The sequence below is a fragment of the Helicoverpa zea genome, chromosome 21 (genome assembly GCF_022581195.2).
Source record: "Helicoverpa zea isolate HzStark_Cry1AcR chromosome 21, ilHelZeax1.1, whole genome shotgun sequence".
Classification (NCBI taxonomy): domain Eukaryota; kingdom Metazoa; phylum Arthropoda; class Insecta; order Lepidoptera; family Noctuidae; genus Helicoverpa; species Helicoverpa zea.
The window spans coordinates 10,609,000-10,627,136 of record NC_061472.1 but is presented as its reverse complement, the minus strand read 5'-3'; the positions used below and the strand labels follow the sequence as shown (position 1 = coordinate 10,627,136).

The following is an 18,137-nucleotide window of genomic DNA, read 5'->3' as shown; positions in this document are numbered from 1 at the left end:
TGAGATTATGCTCTTATTTTATGACGTTCTCACTGTTTTATTTCCAAATTGAAATAAATGTCGCCATACAGTGTTAAGAAAATAAAAATCTTACATAAAATTTTCATCTCAACAATTTACCTCAAAACAGCGCTGAATTTTTGACTTAAATAACTCAGTTTTACAACATACCTTCAAACATCTTGTTATCAAAATTAATAGAGACAACTTGAACAGAAAATCCGGCCAAGTGCAAGTCGGACTCGCGCACGAAGGGTTCCTACCATTATTTATAAAACGGACAAAAAAATCAGGTTTATTGTATTATTAAAATACGTAAAAAATAATTCTAACTATAAAAAAAAAAAACAATATAGTGTCCCACCGGTATCGGGAACATGGTCCAAGGTGCTGGCGGTTAGGGCCCCACAGTTAGAAACTTCTTGACGATGCCGACAACAGACAACCCAGACAACTTTCAGCATCAATCGCTTTATCCAACTGTCTATGGGTCCGTTCAAACAGACCGGCATTTTTCTTTTCACACAGACCGGAGCCGATCGGCTGCGCGAGCATTAAAGAGCATGCAATCGGGGCCAAACGTCAATTAAAAGTACGCGATCGGAGCCGGTCGGCTCCTCTTATTATTTCACACCGAGCACCTTCGAGCATTCTTAATGACAAAAGCAGTGCACATCCAAAAATAAACCTTACTACAAATACTTACCTAGTAATCGATTTTCAACGTGTTAAGAATTTGCTCTCCTCTCCGAGCCGGTCTGTCTGAACGGATCCTAAAGAAAGCCTCTTTGGATGTGAGTCGAGGCTCTTCGCCATTAAGTCATTGGCTGAAACGAATATCGGCACCCATATCGGTATCATATGGACATTTATATTTGTTTGCCAAATGTTGATATCCTCTTGAGCCAAATATGAAGATACCTATATATTTAAGTTTTTAATTAATTATTATTAGAATTACCTAAAGTTTGCGGTATCAACCACTTTGCACTTCACTCCCATCATTCGAAAAAAAATTGCCTATGTGAAGGTCTATCTCTGTGTTAAATGTCATCTCAATCGGTACAACTGTTTCATTTTTCAGATAGGTACATCAGAATTCCACATAAGCTATTTTTTGCATCTGGCATGTGACACAGGTCTATCTCTGTGTAAAATGTCATCTCAATCGGTTCAGCTGTTTCATTTTTCAGATATATCTCAATTAGATACCTTCACATCCATTATAGTAGTAAGGATTAGTCGTAGGTTTTGGCTAATTTCAACAACACATTCAATAGTGCTATCAATCGCCTAACTTCGGCCGCGCGAACTAATTTCATAGGTACGTACCTACATCCACAGAGTAGGATAGCAGTGCGCAAGCGCCCGAGTCGGACAGTGGACGCGTCATGTAAGATGCTGTATAATTGTGACGTCATCATGTTATTGGCGCGAATTGTGTTTCTGACCACCGTAGCCGCAGTGACACACCATCCTGGTAAGAAGTGACAGTTGGAAAACATTGGACCAGTTTTACCGGTTACTGATTCAGTTTCTGATAGGACCAGGACCTTTTCCCGCAGATAAACTAGCTAAATAGCTTTGGTTTTTCTGGTCTCTCTGGCAGAATATACAGCCGTTATCTGGTAGATAGCATCAGAGAACTAACAGACACTTTATCGGTAACTAGTGAAATATGACCATAATTTGAGGATCCTCTGTGATAAGCATTGACAGTGCCTGATCATCTTTTGTTTTCATTGCCTTAAGTGTCATTCCTATTGGTCCATCTGATTAGGGTTTCCTGAAGTTTTAGAGTTAGACCTGATATGGCACTTCTAAATAATTTGAAAAGTTTTTCCGATACCTACATAGATACGATTACTGCAGTACCTATATTGCCTATACTGCGGTACCTACGGAACAATACCATACCTATTTCTAGGCCTTTACAGGTATTCTCATTAGTTTAAATGCTAACAACGCTGAAGCATTAGAAGATACGTTGTTATTACGAGGGAAGTTGGGAACAGTACGTTTTGCTTTGATGGATACACTTCGAAGCCCTTTGAACAGGTACCTAGACCTACTCACGTGGTACCTTGCAGACCTAGTGTGCAGGTCCAAGGAATATTGATGTTGAGGTCGTAAATCCTCTGCGGAAGAATTTGGATTCCCGTGGCCCCGCGCCCACGTGCAAGGAGAGACACCGGGGTGGTTTTAGCCAGCACGCCCCTTCGCCCCTCCCCAGGCGGAGGAAGTTCCCACCGGAAAAAAATGGGGTCGTAAATCCCAACAGTGATGATCAAACTGTTATGTTGTATCTACCCCAAGTGAGCAGCAGTTGAAGACTGTACAGTTACCATGTCCTGAGGGAATCTTTGGCACCTCAATCATCAGAGTCTTCTTTATCCGAGCCATACAGCTTCGCTTCAAATTGAAAGTCTCATTTTTTATAGTCATAACTGAACTAACCATTATACTCCAAAGGCATCGTGGATCCTATTGGTCCGGTTGTTTCGGGGGTCGATGATCTTGTCGGTACAAATACATACATATCATCGGGTTTTTCCAAGTGGTGTATTTATTTTTAGCACTCGTCTTTGTTTGTGGTTTTGTCGGCTTTCATAAACATTGGGTACAGTCGCTGACTAATGGTTTTAGTGTAATAGATTCGCAAAATTAGGTACACTTAGGAAAGACGCAAGACTAGGAACTTCAGGTGATCAACTGGACCTTAATCCTGAACCTCAGTTAAATGGTAAAATTCACTCATTTTACGGGTTAATTTCAAACAGTTTCATTTGGCTCAACCATTAAATGTCCGCGACTGTATGCAATATAAATGCTCAGTTAACTAGGTATGGTATTGAGTCAGTATCTGTATGTAGGTACGAGTATAATGCAATTTGTCTAAACATCCAAGTGGCTTCAAGGAAATAATGGATGGCTTATGAGAAAGGTGGTAACAATATGGCTGGAAAGTCTTGCGAGATGACGTCAGAAAGAAGAGTATGTATGAGGAAGACTTGATGACTCCAAAATTGGAATAAGTGCAAAAGGATGATGATAAATGCTGATCCACTTCTTGAATAGAATATTCTTTAATCGTAATTTACACTGCAGACTAAACAGTCGGCTGATAATTGGCAAGATGGTTGCCAATTTTTTTTAACAAAATGTTTATTCCACACATAGTTTTAAGTCGATTTTATATTACCAAAATAGCTGATCCTATATAGTAACGCTTTTGCTACCATTCATCTTCATACCGACTTAGGAGCTCAAACAAACTATCGGCCGACTAAAAGTCTGCAGTGTGCTGATACTCTAATATTAAATTGTAGAATGATATAAACACAAACACAATACGCGGACACTCTAATAGTAGATTGCAGGATTATACAATAGCTTATTACGTAATTGTTTGTATTGTTCTACTGTTGCAATTTCTGCTACATCTTCCCAGGTAACATTGCGTGTCCCGGGGTTTGCGTAGCGTTGCGTATCGCGCAATATTGCGAGGCATACATGGATGCCCGGGATTTGTGTGTCAAAGGAAAGGTTTGCTGCGTGTCTGAGCAGACCAGCACCATACTGCGAGAGATTAATGACACGAAGTTTGATATCAAGAGGCCGACAGTTTCGGTAAGTATTTCGACATTCTTGAGACAAAAGACATTTCTAAAGCCAAAAACACAAGCAGAAACAAAAATGATGCTCTCTAAGAAAAGTAGTTCTATGTCTTACAAAAACAAGATGGAGTCACCATCTCCCGAGCCTTTCCCCAATTATGTTGGGGTCGGCTTCCAGTGGAAGGTGGAATATAAGTGTAAATATTAAGTTTAATGACTCTCCAGCTTTATAATACCAAACATTTCGCAAAGTCTTCCACACGCCATAAGACTTTTATTGAAAGTAGGCTAAAAATCAGCAGTGTTTGAGGGTCAAAGACATAAAACACCCAATTCACTACTTCTTACATGATGCTAGAATGAGGAAATGGTAGAATGCCGCTGAACAAACTTTCAATGAGCACAATTTTGTCAGCGTTCTTTTCTCCAAACACAAGGTGAATGAAAATCAGCGCTGCGCTTTGTCCCGAAGGTCTCAGCAGTATACTGAGCAAGGGCCGTTTCACGTTGATGTGATTTATTTCCCCTTTTATTTCCCCTTGGCATTTATTTCCCCTTGTATACTTTCTTCTCGCTTTGTTTTCTTGTTGTAGTCGTTTATTTTCAGTTTTTTTTTTCAGTTTTTACTATAGTTTTTGTTTGTCTATGTGTCACACCGGCGTGAATATTTTCTTTCTTTCTTTCTTTCTAATTTTGCCGAAAATCTTTCAACTAATGCTGTAACATAACTGTCCACAGCCACCGACGATGCCAGCGACCACACGAAGCCCTAAGCGGCCCTGCACCGGCGACTGCGTCGACAGAGTCTTCTCTCTCTTCTGCGACCACGTCCAGCACGATATGGCGTGTTACGGCAACAAAATCTGCTGCGTCATCAAGGAGACACCCTCGAATACCAAAGTGATCACCACTACTACACCTGTGAGTCAGTCAGCTTAATGGTTATCTTTGTCGGCCAGGAAAATATAGTAGAGTTCGTTCGGATTTGTGTGTTTTAAGGGTGCATATACACGGTGCAAGTAGCTTGCGCCTCACATGCACTTTACAACGTGCCGGTCCTGCGACTCGCGTATGTATCAAAGCAAAATACCCACCCGCGTGCTTTTATCACTTGTCAATTGTCACTTGCGCATGTTAACCTGCACCGTGTAGACATATCTACTTTTATAAACTTTAACAGGGCAGTCTAAAGTCCAGAAGCTGTACCAGAGAGCACGTCAATGTCGTTCTTGCTATCTCTTCGGTCGTGTAAGATTGCCGTCTCGACGTTCCATGAGAGTGAGGGAATAGGGAGTTCACAAGACTTATGCAGCCGCTGAGACCGAAAGTCGGTCTGACCGTCATTATTCTATTTTATTTTATTAATATCCTATTTTTTGTAAAAACCAGAAGCCCGGCCCCAAATGCCTAGGAGACTGCGTGTCTCCCGTGTTCGCAGTCTCCTGCGACAAGCTGGACGAGCAAGCGGTGTGTACCGGTATGAACCGGTGCTGCCTCGACCGCCTCCAGCAGACCACCGCCAAACCTAACACTACAACTGTAAGTTTCACTGTAGAACCCTACTGGCTTTCGCAATACTTTGTGAACTCGAAGAATACCCTTCGTCTATTAATCACTACATTGTATAAAACAAAGTCGCTTATTCTGTCCCTGTGTAGTGTGTCCCTTTGTACGCTTAAATCTGCAAAACTACACAACTGTTTTTAACAGATATAGTGATTAAAGAGGAAGGTTTATATGTAGGTATAATAACATACATTAAATAGTGTGGAAATAGGTAATGTTATCCCTTGCGAGGCCAGAGCGGGTCGTTAGTAAGGTATAAAATAATATTAAAATTGGGAAAATATAAACAAACTTTTGGGCCTCCCCACGCGCTGGGGGGATGTGACCACTCTCACCGCGCCGGGCGTGCGTATTGGTGAACGCAATGTGGGATATTTTTGTGCTTCGAAGAGGCGGCTGCCCATCTCTCAGCAAGGAAATACATTTCTAATTATATGTGTGTATGCTAATAAGCCTTTTTGTTTATAACCAGTGTCGCGGCTTTTGCTACCATAAGGTTATGTCAGACTTTTGCTTTAAATGGGACCGCAATGGTTCGTGTGACGGCGAGAAACTCTGCTGTATAGACGACGTGGAGAGAAACACAAGTACCTCTATTGCTTCTCCTGTGAGTTTCAACAACGTCTTCAGCCTTTTTAGGCACAAGTTCAAAGACAACATACATGTTTTTATCATACGTTTTTTCTTAAAACAACTGCTACTGGGAAGGTGGAAACGAGCAAGGGTGTCCCTTGCTACCTTCCCAGTACGGCAAGCTGTGTCGGTGCAGTTTGCATGCGATTAGTGGAGTCCACTCGTGACCAAAAAACTGGCCTATACTTCGGTCAAAGAATTTGCATTGTATTGAGTTTTTTTAATACTTGTTTTTAATTCCATGCCTTTTTTTTAATAATTTGTAAATAATATTTATTATTGTATTATTGTTATTTTAAGTTTTACTTAATTTTAGGTTACATACATTTCTGTGAATACCGAACAATACATTAAACATAAATTAAAAAAGAAACAACTGTTTACTTTGAAAACGTGCAAATTCATAGAAATCAGTAGTTTTAAGAAAACATACGTTTATGTTGTCGTTGGACTTGGGCATGACTGTCCCATTGTGCATCTTCTCAAACAGAGAAGGATTGAGCATTAATTACCCCGCTTGCTCAGGGCAGATTTGCAATTTCAGACTCAAAATACAAGGTTCCTCAAGATGTTTTGCACCTTAAAGTACAGGAATTTTTAGAAAGCACATGTAACTTACAAATAAGTACATTTGTCTGACTTTTAATTCTATATTTTATACTAGCTTCTGCCCGCGACTTCGTACGCGGATCCTGTCCCTTATGCCAGCGACTACGGGGTCAGCAAAATTAAAGATCTGAATCGTCTGATGTTGAATTCAAAGGGCCCGTTGACGGGAAAACAACGGAATACGCAAAATCATTCGAAACGTTCCATATATTTAACTTTTGTACGTCAACGGCAAAAGCACAGCAGACTAAACAAAACGCTAAGAAGTAAAGCGCAATAGGCGTGACCATAGGGATAAAAGTAAAGATTCTATGTAATTAGTCCGCATTTAAGTGGTTTTTCTGAACGGACCCTTAAATAACAAAGTAGTGGTGACCTAGTGTTTAGGGAACCAATCTCTCAAGTATGAGTGTGTGACTGCGATTCCAGGTCTGGCAAGTATTTGCCAATGCAACTTTTCTTAGTTCGTATGTACTTACTTTCTAAGAATATTTTGGACACCAATGACCGGTTTTTGGAGGAGCTGTCATTGCTAGTGTTACCAAGAGGTATTGGGTTGAGCGGGTAACCGGGTTGTGGAGGTCAGATAGGCAGTCGTTTCTTGTAAAACACTGGTACTCAGTTGCATCGAAGCCGACCTTAACATAGTTGGGGAAAAGGCTCTTGAGGTAATAACAATAATAACAATGAGATTTCACGCAACAAAGTCGGAGAGTGGGGGCTCGTGATGTCACGTCTATGTCACTCTTTGAGTAAATCTTAAATTTATTTTTGTTTTCACTAGTAGGTTTTAGTCTCTGTTGCCATAACAGTTGCCGTTGTTTTTTGCTACATATGCGTATCCCTCGAGAGACCCATTTAATTTTTTTCTCAGATTTCACAGTAACTAATTTGCATGGAAAACAGAGGTCGTGTAACAGTAGGAAAATATCAAGAAAGTTATCGTAGGCTTTGTTAGCATCCTCTATATTATATACATCAGAAAATGAAAGGCTTTCGAGGTGCGATCGAAATTTAATAAGGTTCTCTTGATTTACATCTCGTTTTAATGTTTTCCATGATTTTATTTGACTAGTTTTATTGACTTTTATCTTCATCATTTGAGCAGTGTGGTCAGATAATCCAAAATCAGTTACTTCATGTTGGCAGTTCTGCTTAAGATTATGTGCAAAATTGTCTAAACAAGTATTACTGATAAATCTAGTTGGCTGATTAATTTCTAATTTAAGGTTGAAGCTCCTGAGAAAGCATTCAAATTCTGAGGTGATTCTATTTCTGTTCAACACATCTATATTGAAGTCTCCACATAAAATTACTTTTGGAAAGGGTTTTTTACACACATTTTTTAATATAAGATCTAAATTTTCATAAAACTTACTTAGATTACATAGTTTAGGAGGTCTATATACACAAATAATTATAATTTTTTGAGAAGGAAATTCTACAGCACAACATTCTATAATTCCTGATATCGAGTATTTCATTACGTCAGGTCGTTCTTTATACTCATGTCCAACTCTTACTAGGATACAGGCACCGCCACGTTTTTTATTCTGTCTAGCAAAACATGCCGCCAGCTTGTAATTAGGAATATATAATAATTTTTCTTGGCCTGACATTATAAAGTGCTCGGTTATACATATAACGTCAACTACTTTTTGCTGACTCAACAATTCCTGAATATAAATATTTAAGAGGTCTGATTTATTTATAAGTCCAGCAATGTTTTGGTGAAAAATATACATAGAATCAAAGAAAAAACTCACGACTTGGAGATGCGACGACGTTGTTATCATTTTCGTTAATTAAGGTATCACCTTTTGTTGAATTCTCAGATATAGTTAGCAGTAAGTTATTAAAGATATTGCGCATTCCACGATCGTTTATCCTTCTGTTGATTTTTGAGAACATAGAAAAATCATACGATAAATCGAAGTTAGTGTCAAATGCAGTCGCGTAACCATAAGTTTGAAGATCAAGATGCAGTAAATTATTAAAAGTCTCGATTCGCCAATTAAACATAGTTGAGAAATTACTTAATTTAAAGGTAGGAACACATAAAATTACATTTGTATGCTGAATTTTAAGCAAGGATTCTCTTAATTCTATAATTATATTTACATAGTTTTCTGTTTGCTGAAAGTCTTTTTCACCAATCAAGATAACGCAATAGTCGGACATTGAAAAGTCCGATATTTTCTTATCTAAATTATGAATAAGTTGAGATATACCACAATTTGGCAAAATATAGTGACATATTTGAGAGTTTTTAAACGTTTCTTCAGCTATTGATGTAATTTTATTAACTTTATTAGCACTTACAACACATAATTTATTCTTTACTGGTTTGTTTACAATTTCTGTTATTTGGTTCACATGGTTTCTGGGTATAATAACTGAAGTCTTGCTAGAGTCTAGGTTTTCATTGGAGGGGAGTTTATTACAATGCTTTTTCTTGTTTCTCCCTTGAGAGTTAGAACGTGGAGTTGATGAGGTAGGTATATTCTTGCTTTTGCCAGGAGTGCCTACTTCACTGGTTAGTGTTATGGCAGCTTTTTTTAAAATATCATATTTAGATGTCAGTTCAAGGACGGTCTTCTTTAGTGAAGTGTTTTCGAGATTTAGGTTCTGAATCTCCTCGTGTGCCGAATTTAGTTGCAAATTGAGCTGTTGTATTTGGCTTTGAAGCTGTTGAACTTGCGCATCATTTTCATCTGTGGATATATTTGGTAAGCTGCAGCTACTGCCATCTATCTTAGAATTGTTAGGACTAGTTTCTACCGAATTAGTCTGTGACAGTGAACGATGCTTAGTATTTGATTTTCTGAACGTGATATTCTCGAAGAAATTCATTATTGAATTCAAATAATATTAACCTCAAACATTCACAAAAAGTCAATCCAGATGCGGGGATCGAACTCAGACCACAGAAGTTACTTCTGGTGAGGTCGGTAGTCAGAACACTAGGCCAGCGCGACGTCTTATCGAGTTGATGAAATTGTTAATCTGTAGACTCTTTGGAGCGGAAAGATTATTGTTTACCCGTCAAGTTAGAAAAATATTAATGTTTGCTTTTACCCACTGTCTAAGTATCACTTTTATAAAATTTAGTTTTTATTCTTTATTACGTTTTGTTTTTATTGTTTATAAAACTCACAGTGTTATTGGCCAAGTAACTAGTTTTGTTTGTCCAAAATAAGTGGTTAATATCACTCAACAAAGCTATTATAGTCACAAAGTTTATTTCACTTATTAAAGTTGTGTTTATGCAGTTTACGTCGAATAAATCGTTTAGATAACACTTCCACACACGTATTGCACTATTTTCTTCACTTTTGTAATTAGATTTCAGTAGATACAGGTAATTAACTATTTTTAAACAAATTTAATACGGGAGCATAATGTATACGGCTGACAGCAATGACAGCAGGCAGATGATATATGATGTAGATATATGTATATGATGTAGATGCGTAAATATGCCAATGACGGAAGCGCGCTTCGCGATCCGATGAGATTACCTCGGAGCAAGTTGCAGACTGATGTTCTCGAACAGCATCAAGTCCTTCCAAACGCTCTTCGGTATATCTTTGGGATCTTATGATTCTCTCCCTAGGAACATTGGAAAAGATTCGACCTTTTTCTAGCCATGGTAATAGTATTATTGAGAAGAAGATGACTTGATCAATTAAAATCTAGCTGACTGCCTCCTCGCCCCTCGCGGTACTGAGTAGGCTACCCTGTCACGAAGATAAATGGAAAAGAATACAACACTCAAATAGCATTAAAACTCGAACATTCATTCTATAAAGTTTTGTAGTAAAAGAGTAACATTGACGATGATATAGCATCACCATTGAAAGTCTGTCCTAAACTACTACCGCCTTCACCGCTTGGAGGTACTTCCAGCTTATTGTATGATTATACAGTGAAATTAGGGATAGCTTTCATTTCCACATCAGATGTTTCTGATCTTCGATTCTCATAAGTCAACAGAAAATATACATCAGATCGAACAACTTTTGCTAAAACGTCATTTCAAGTGTAGTAGGGCACTTGGAGTTCAACTTCACATGTTTTAGATCTTCGATTTTTGTAAGTCAACAGAGAGTGCTCATCAGATTGAACAACTTTTGCTAAAACGGTATTCCTATGTATGCTATCGTGTAGCTGGGCTCTTGAAGTTCCACATCAGGTGTTGGGATCTTCGATTTTTATAGGTCAATAGAGAGTGCTTATTAGATTGAACAACTTTTGCTAAAACGTCATACCTTTATATGCTATAGTCTAGCTGGGCTTCTGGAGTTCTACATCAGGTGTTTTAGACCTTCCATTTTTATAAGTCAACAGAGAGTGCTTATCAGATTGAACAACTTTTGCTAAAACGTCATATCCGTATATGCTACAGAGTAGCTGGGCTCTTGGGGTTCCACACCAGGTGTTTTAGATCCTCATTTTTTATAAGTTATCAGAGAGTGCTTATCAGATTGAACAACTTTTGCTAAAACGTCATACCCGTATATGCTACAGAGTAGCTGGGCTCTTGGGGTTCCACACCAGGTGTTTTAGATCCTCATTTTTTATAAGTCATCAGAGAGTGCTTATCAGATAGAACAACTTTTGCTAAAACGTCATACCCGTATATGCTACAAAGTAGCTGGGCTCTTGGGGTTCCACACCACTTGTTTTAGATCTTCATTTTTTATAAGTCAACAGAGAGTGCTTATCAGATTGAACTACTTTTGCTAAAACGTCATACCCGTATATGCTACAGTATAGCTGGGCTCTTGGGGTTCCACATCAGGTGTTCCAGATCTTCAAATTTATTCTCTCAGCCGAAAATGCTCATCACGTGGAACAATTTTTGCTATGGCACCATTTTTGTATCTCTTATAGTTTTGTTGATCTGTTGCAGTTCTGCACCAGGTCTTCAAGTTTCGAAGATAAATTATAGCCTATATGTTGCCCAGACTTTATACCGATACAACAAAGAAAAAACATTGAAATCCGTCCAGTAGTTCCGAAGATTAGCGTGTACAAACAAACAGACATACAGACAAACAGACAGAATTTTTTTTTTGGATTTGTGCTCTATTACTGTTTCTGAACTCCACTCAATTATTATTTTTTTATTATATTCAATGTACAGACAAAGTTTTTTTACAGATTTATTATATGTATATATATATATATATATATATATATATATATATATATATATATATATGTATATATAGATTTTAGTCTTTAATTATATGTATTTTACAAATGAAAAATAGACACAGCGGCCTGAGAACAAATGCCGCGGTGACTGCGTGGACCCGATTCATGATATTTGTGGCAATGTGGACTTCGCTGGCGCGTGCCCCGGGATGACTCGCTGCTGCCTCGACGAGATCGACGATACTTACATTAGTACTACTGTTATTTCCAACTTTGTGAGTATTCATAATCTTCACTACATAGCATAAAACAAAGTCGCTTTTTCTGACCCCTATGTATGCTTAAATCTTTAAAAGTATGCAACGGATTTTGATGCGGTCTTTTTAAAAGATATAGTGATTTAAATTCTGATTACAATATAATATGGTCACGGAGGACTAATATGGTACTGTCGAGCTGATCTGATGATGTGTGCTAAGTATGAATGTGGAAAGATGGAGAGGCGGTGGTAGACCGAGGAAAAGATGGATTGATTGCCTGAAAGAGGACATGAATAAGAAGGGAGTGGATGTTAGTATGACGACTGACAGAGAGCAATGGAAGAAAAATATATCGTATTGCTTTGTTTGGACTTTTAAACTTACGTGCATTTGTATATAAGCGTGTTTTAACTATTAATTTATTTCCAAAGGCCAGCCACATGTGCCGTGGGGAGTGCGTGGACCATTTCTCCGCGGTGTTCAGATGCCAGAACCTCGCTGATGCAGCGGTGTGTCCTGGGAAGCAAGGCTGCTGTCTCGACAAACTCTTGAAGCCCTCCACCACTACCAGTACCACTACCACTACTATTAGTACTCCTGTAAGTTATCAAGTATCCTTTTGGAGCAAAAAGTACCTACATCTGGGTCTTAATTCTTATCTCGTTGGTCTAGTGGTCGCAAGCGCGACTGCTGTGCACAAGGTCTCGGGTTCGATTCCCGGGTTGGGCCGAAATCGCTTTGTGGGTTTTAGAAACTTTCACGAAGCAGCCCGTAGTCTGGAAGTAGGTGATTGATTCACCCGTGCATTGGAGAGCATGTAAATGTCGGTCCTGCACATGATCTCTCTCCAGTCGTGTCGGATTGCCGTCCCATCAGGCCCGCCGTAAGCGGGCGTGCATGGCGTGCACCGCACGCGGGCGGCACGTCCTAGGGGGCGGCAAATCGAAATATCTTTTTACCAATTATTTCATTTCAATATTTCCGAAAACAGCAATAGCGCTAAGAATATTACTTACACTGCCGGTTTCAGTAGCATCTGTTGAAAAATCACTTTCAAAATAAAACATTTTTAAAAACTATTTAAGATCAATAATGCTCCAGCAGAGACTAAGTAATTTAGCTATAGTTTCAATCACGGACGTCAGTAGCGGCGTAAAGGGGAGGCGGGGGCGGTCCGCCCCGGGTACCACGTCTAGGGGGCGCCATCTCGGTCGGCACATATCTGCACGACCAGGATGGCACGGGCAAAAGGGACCATCCACGGAGAGTGCTTTTGTAATCTGCAAAGCCTAGGTTCACTACCAGTCGCAGTGCAGATCCGAGACACGCATCGCCACGGGACTGAGCGAGGTGACACAGTCCGACTGTCAACCCTCTCCCCTCTGAATTCTTTAAAGTTAGAAAAAAAGCGCTCGCTTCGCTCGCGGTTCTTTCTTTGCACGTTTTAATTTATTCTGCGCTTACTTTTTCAGTCCTCCAAAAAGTTGAGGCACCGAAGTGACAAAAATCACTGGTGCTCGCTTCAGTCACGGTTTCTTTGGGTACTTTTGTGTCCCAAAACTCAAAAAATTTTGCTCTCGCTACGCTCGCCGCTTTTCCAATTTACCTATAGTGCTTTTTTTTACCGCTTTGGGTACTTTTGTGCCCCAAAACTCAAAAAATTTCGCGCTCGCTACGCTCGCGGCTTTTCCAATTTACCTATTGTGCTCTTCTTTAACCGCTTTGGGTACTTTTGTGTCCCAAAACTCAAAAAAATTCGCGCTCGCTACGCTCGCGGCTTTTCCAATTTACCTATAGTGCTTTTCTTTAACCGCTTTGGGTACTTTTGTGTCCCAAAACTCAAAAAAGTTCGCGCTCGTTACGCTCGCGGCTTTTCCAATTTACCTATAGTGCTTTTTTTTACCGCTTTGGGTACTTTTGTGCCCCAAAACTCAAAAAATTTCACGCTCGCGGCTTTTCCAATTTATCTATAGTGCTTTACTTTAACCACTTTGGGTACTTTTGTGTCCCAAAACTCAAAAAAATTAGCGCTCGCTACGCTCGCGGCTTTTCCAATTTACCTATAGTGCTTTTATTTAACCGCTTTGGGTACTTTTGTGTCCCAAAACTCAAAAAATTTCGCGCTCGCGGCTTTTTCCGATACTTTCTTTTAATTTGCTGGGGTATTTTTGTGTGCTTAACGATTTTTTCATTTTTGACAAAGCCCAGTATAATATGTAGTTGTAGGGCGGCATAATCAGTTTTGCACGCGGGCGAACAAACTGCTAGCGGCGGGCCTGCGTCCCATCGGGTTGAGAGTGAAGGAATAGGGAGTGCACTTGTGTCTGTGCAAAAGCTTGTGCACTATTAAGTATAATAAGTCCTGCGCAGCTGGCTGATCTCATATTAGGAGATCAGCCGCCGTGGCCGAAGTCGGCCTTGGACGTATTATTAAGTTATCAAATATCTTTCGAAGTAAAAACAGAACAAATAAGTACGTTTACCTGTTTTTTTTTATATTTTCATTTTTAATGTCTCATTTTTATATTCTGATTTTCAGAGTCCGCCGAAGCCATGCAGTCACTTCTGCGTGGACCCGGTGAACAGTCACTGTTACAACCCGGACGAAGAAGGGGAGTGTCCCAACTCCATGGTGTGCTGCTATGACCTCGACGGGATAACCACCACTAAACAACCCAGTTTTAGTATTATTGTAAGTCCGTATCTATTTATTTATTAGGTACTAGATTTTGCAAGTGGTTACACCCGCGTTCCGAGTTAACTGCTTCCCGTAACCGCATGGTGGCAAAAACTCGTATGTCTGTCTCCCGGGTCTAAGCTACCTCCCCTCTAAGCTTAATCAGTCCAACCGTTTATGCGTAATGGCGTGACCAAGGGATATAGGGATTAATTTTTATGAAATATAGCTGGTGCCCGCGACTTCGTCTGCACAGGTTTAGTATTTCGAACAATATGTTTACAAATTGTAGCCTATGTGTTATTCTGATGTATAAGCTATATTATTGTAAAATCCATTCAGTAGTTTTTGCGTGAAAGAGTAACAAACATCCATACATACAAACTTTCGCGTTTATAATATTAGTAGGATAGTTAGAAAAAAGAAGTGAATTTCTTTATTTGTTCGGGCTCACATAAGAATGGCTGAAAGATAGTTCCTTCGGGACGCGGTTAATACCGCGGTTAATATTCATGGATTTCATTTGAATCGGATTTCGAATTCTCCTAATTTTACTTAAGCAACATACGATTCACGTCCGACTGCGATCCAATGTCGACTCGATTACGATTGAAACATATGTGGCATTCCGCTATTTTTTCTTTGAAATAAACGTTTTTATCCTTTTCTGTCATTCAATAATGAATCATTTTGTCTGCAAATGATTAACTATTGCAATATGATTGTAGAGCAAACTACCGTATAGACCAAAATCACCAAAATAGCAGACCAATCGCAAACCAATCGAATGTCGTTGGAATACGATTCGTCTTATATTAGTAGCAGAATGCCCGATATGGTTAAAACGGCTATTGCGATCATAATGCGATTCGATTTCTATTCGATTTTGACATTATTAACTTAGGAGAATCGGGCCCCTGTAGTTTGTAAAAGCGTGATAGGCAGATAGTAACTTTAGCATTTACAATATTGTATTAGCCATAATGACTCAGGCATCTAAGGCCCATAGCGAATACTTACTATACATAAATATTATAACATTAAATCATAGAATAATACATATTTTATATGTTTTTGTCCTTATCTATAAAACAGAGGCGGGGTCCCCCTTGCGCGGGTGAATGCAAGTCAGGGCTGTTCTCCCTGCTCTGTGCCAAAGTGGACGAAGATGCCTCGTGTCCCGGCGACATGCTCTGCTGCCTGCCGCCGGACGAACCGACCACGACTGTTAAGACTACCACTACTACTGTAGTGAGTATTCAAATCAGTATATTTAAAGGATGCGTAACCACAAAGTGTGACAAATAATAGTCTTACCAAGGGTTAACCGGGTACCTGGGTTGAGGAGGTCAGATAGATACCTTTTACCGTTCTTCTCGTTGTGAACATCTTCTGCCAAAGATGTTCAAAATCACGTCTATTTAACGCTTGCATATATTCTAAAGCTGAACTGCCTCGTTGGTCTAGCTGTGGTAAGCACAGCTGCTGACCATGACGTCTTGGGTTCGATTCCTGGGTCGAAATCGCTTTGTGGGTTTTAAAAACTTTCACAATGCAGCCTGGATGTAAATTTTGGTCCTGCGCCTGATCTCTGTCCAGTCCTATCGGTCTAGGTCTAGGCAAATGACGTTCGCTCATTCGATTCCCATATTTATTTACATATTTTTTTGCGTTATTAGCAGGATTCAAAACTATACTTTAAATGTCGGTAAAAACCTTAAAAAGTGGAGATGGTAACGTTATTCCTTCCCTGCAGGAGACATGGCCGCGTTGCCCGGGCCAGTGCATCCACCGGCTGCTGGGGGTGCGGTGCGACCCCCCCGCCGAGCTGGTGGACGGCACCGAGTGCGAGCCCGAGGGCTGGCAGTGCTGTGTTAATACTAGGTATATTTTTTAATGTATTTTATTGAATTGTACATTGCTGAATGTAAGAGATTCAATAAAAATTAACCACTAACCTTAAAAACTAATCATACGTAAAATTAAACCACATCTCTGAAGCGCCATTAAGACGAAAGCCAGCGACTACCTGACTTACGTTATTTTTTAAGTACGTAATTTATATGCACACACAAAGTTTCAGTCTTTGTAAAATAACGCAGGTCTGACAGTCGCAGCTTCTTGGGCTATTATATTATTTGAGGATTATTGACCATTCATCTTTATAACACTCTCTTTGACTCCTGCACTTCTTGGGTAATATATTCAAAATTGCAAAAACAAAAGAAATCTATCAGACGTTTCAGTTTTCAGTCGTTACACACATTTAAATAATTTCCCTACCAACCAGATACCCTAACCAGTAAATAATGTACAGTTAGGCGATTATCACACTGCCCCGCATGATGCAGCGTAGTGCGTGGATGCGTTTTTTTCTGTTGCTTGTAAATATCTCCGTTTGTATGGAAAACACGCATAGTCCAACACACTGAAAATGCATCCACGCGCGTTCATGCGGATCACGCGCATACACGCGGAGAAACACGCACCCCCGCGCGTAGCTGCGGGGCGAGACGCAAGGTATGGCACACTGAACCACTGTGATTTTGAATGGGCGTGACGTGTATATTTGAAAATGGAAGCCGCCGTGCGTGAATCTGCTGAACGCACCTACGCGCGTGAGTGCGCGAAAAACCCGCACGATAATGCAGATCTGCACTCCCGCAGGAACGCGCGTAGGTGCGTCGACACGCAAGATGCAGCGTGATGCGGGGCAGTGTGAAGATCACCTAATTGGCCTAAGATGCCTGAGATAAATAAATAAACTAATGCCCTTCTGCAACTTTTGCAGGTTGAATGAAGTGTATCCGCAGTGATACTACGTAGTGAGCTAGGTGCCTGACTGGACTAGAACATGCCTACTTGTCTACTAAGACAGTTTGAAGGAGCTGGATTTTATGGAATTGCTTGAGAAATTAATACTAAACATTTACAAAAAATGCGATTGATTTGTTTTATTTCTTTTGAACTTTCCCCGGATACGTGAAGTCTATTTCAGCTTGAAGTTCTAATTTACATAGGTAGATATCATCTGCTTGAAATGAAATGTAACTTTTGAATCAAAAAACTTCTTAATTGACTTCCAGAATGACCTTGGCAGTAATGCCTATCGAGGTAGATTTGGAGAACGTAGAGGCTACTTTTTATCCTGCATTGAAGCAGCATTAATGGTGATGCGGGTGAAACCGTTAGGCTCGCATATATGAAGTCAGGATTTCGTCAAATAATGACTGATGTTTAAAAGATTTCATAGCTAATATTTATTGTCCAGGTAGGTAACTGGGTTGAGGAGCTCAGAGAGGCAGACGCTTCTTATAAAACACTGGTACTCATCTGCACCTGGTTACACTGGAAGCCGACACAAGCAGTAGGGAAGAGGCTAGATAAATGGTGATGATGAGGTAATATAATCTATCGACACCTTTTAAATAATGGCCATTGCTTTACTTCCCCATCAGTAAAGTAAACACACATAGGAAGTGGTGAAGGTCGGGCGTTTTGGGGGCTGTCTTTTATAAAGATCTTCCAAAAGTGCTAATTTTCAGCCTACTTTGAATAAATGACTTTTAATCTTTTTTATTGGGGCCAAATGACGTCATTAAAAAAAGATGG

The 18,137-nt window shown here is 39.8% G+C and overlaps 1 protein-coding gene across 2 annotated transcripts; it reads left to right on the top strand.

Moving 5' to 3' along the window:
- The first annotated feature begins 1,353 nt into the window (after positions 1-1,353).
- Positions 1,354-17,469, top strand: LOC124640997 (protein masquerade-like). 2 transcript variants are annotated; one of them, XM_047179001.1, is made up of 11 exons: positions 1,354-1,480; positions 3,452-3,630; positions 4,356-4,538; positions 5,007-5,156; positions 5,656-5,790; positions 11,705-11,863; positions 12,280-12,447; positions 14,388-14,540; positions 15,621-15,776; positions 16,282-16,409; positions 17,317-17,469. In XM_047179001.1, exons 1-11 carry the CDS (start codon positions 1,399-1,401, stop codon positions 17,339-17,341), a joined length of 1,518 nt encoding a protein of 505 aa, XP_047034957.1. In that variant the 5' UTR covers positions 1,354-1,398; the 3' UTR covers positions 17,342-17,469. The 2 variants fall into 2 exon arrangements, with proteins under 2 accessions (XP_047034957.1, XP_047034958.1); XM_047179002.1 differs by lacking the exon at positions 5,656-5,790.
- The last annotated feature ends 668 nt before the right edge of the window (positions 17,470-18,137 follow it).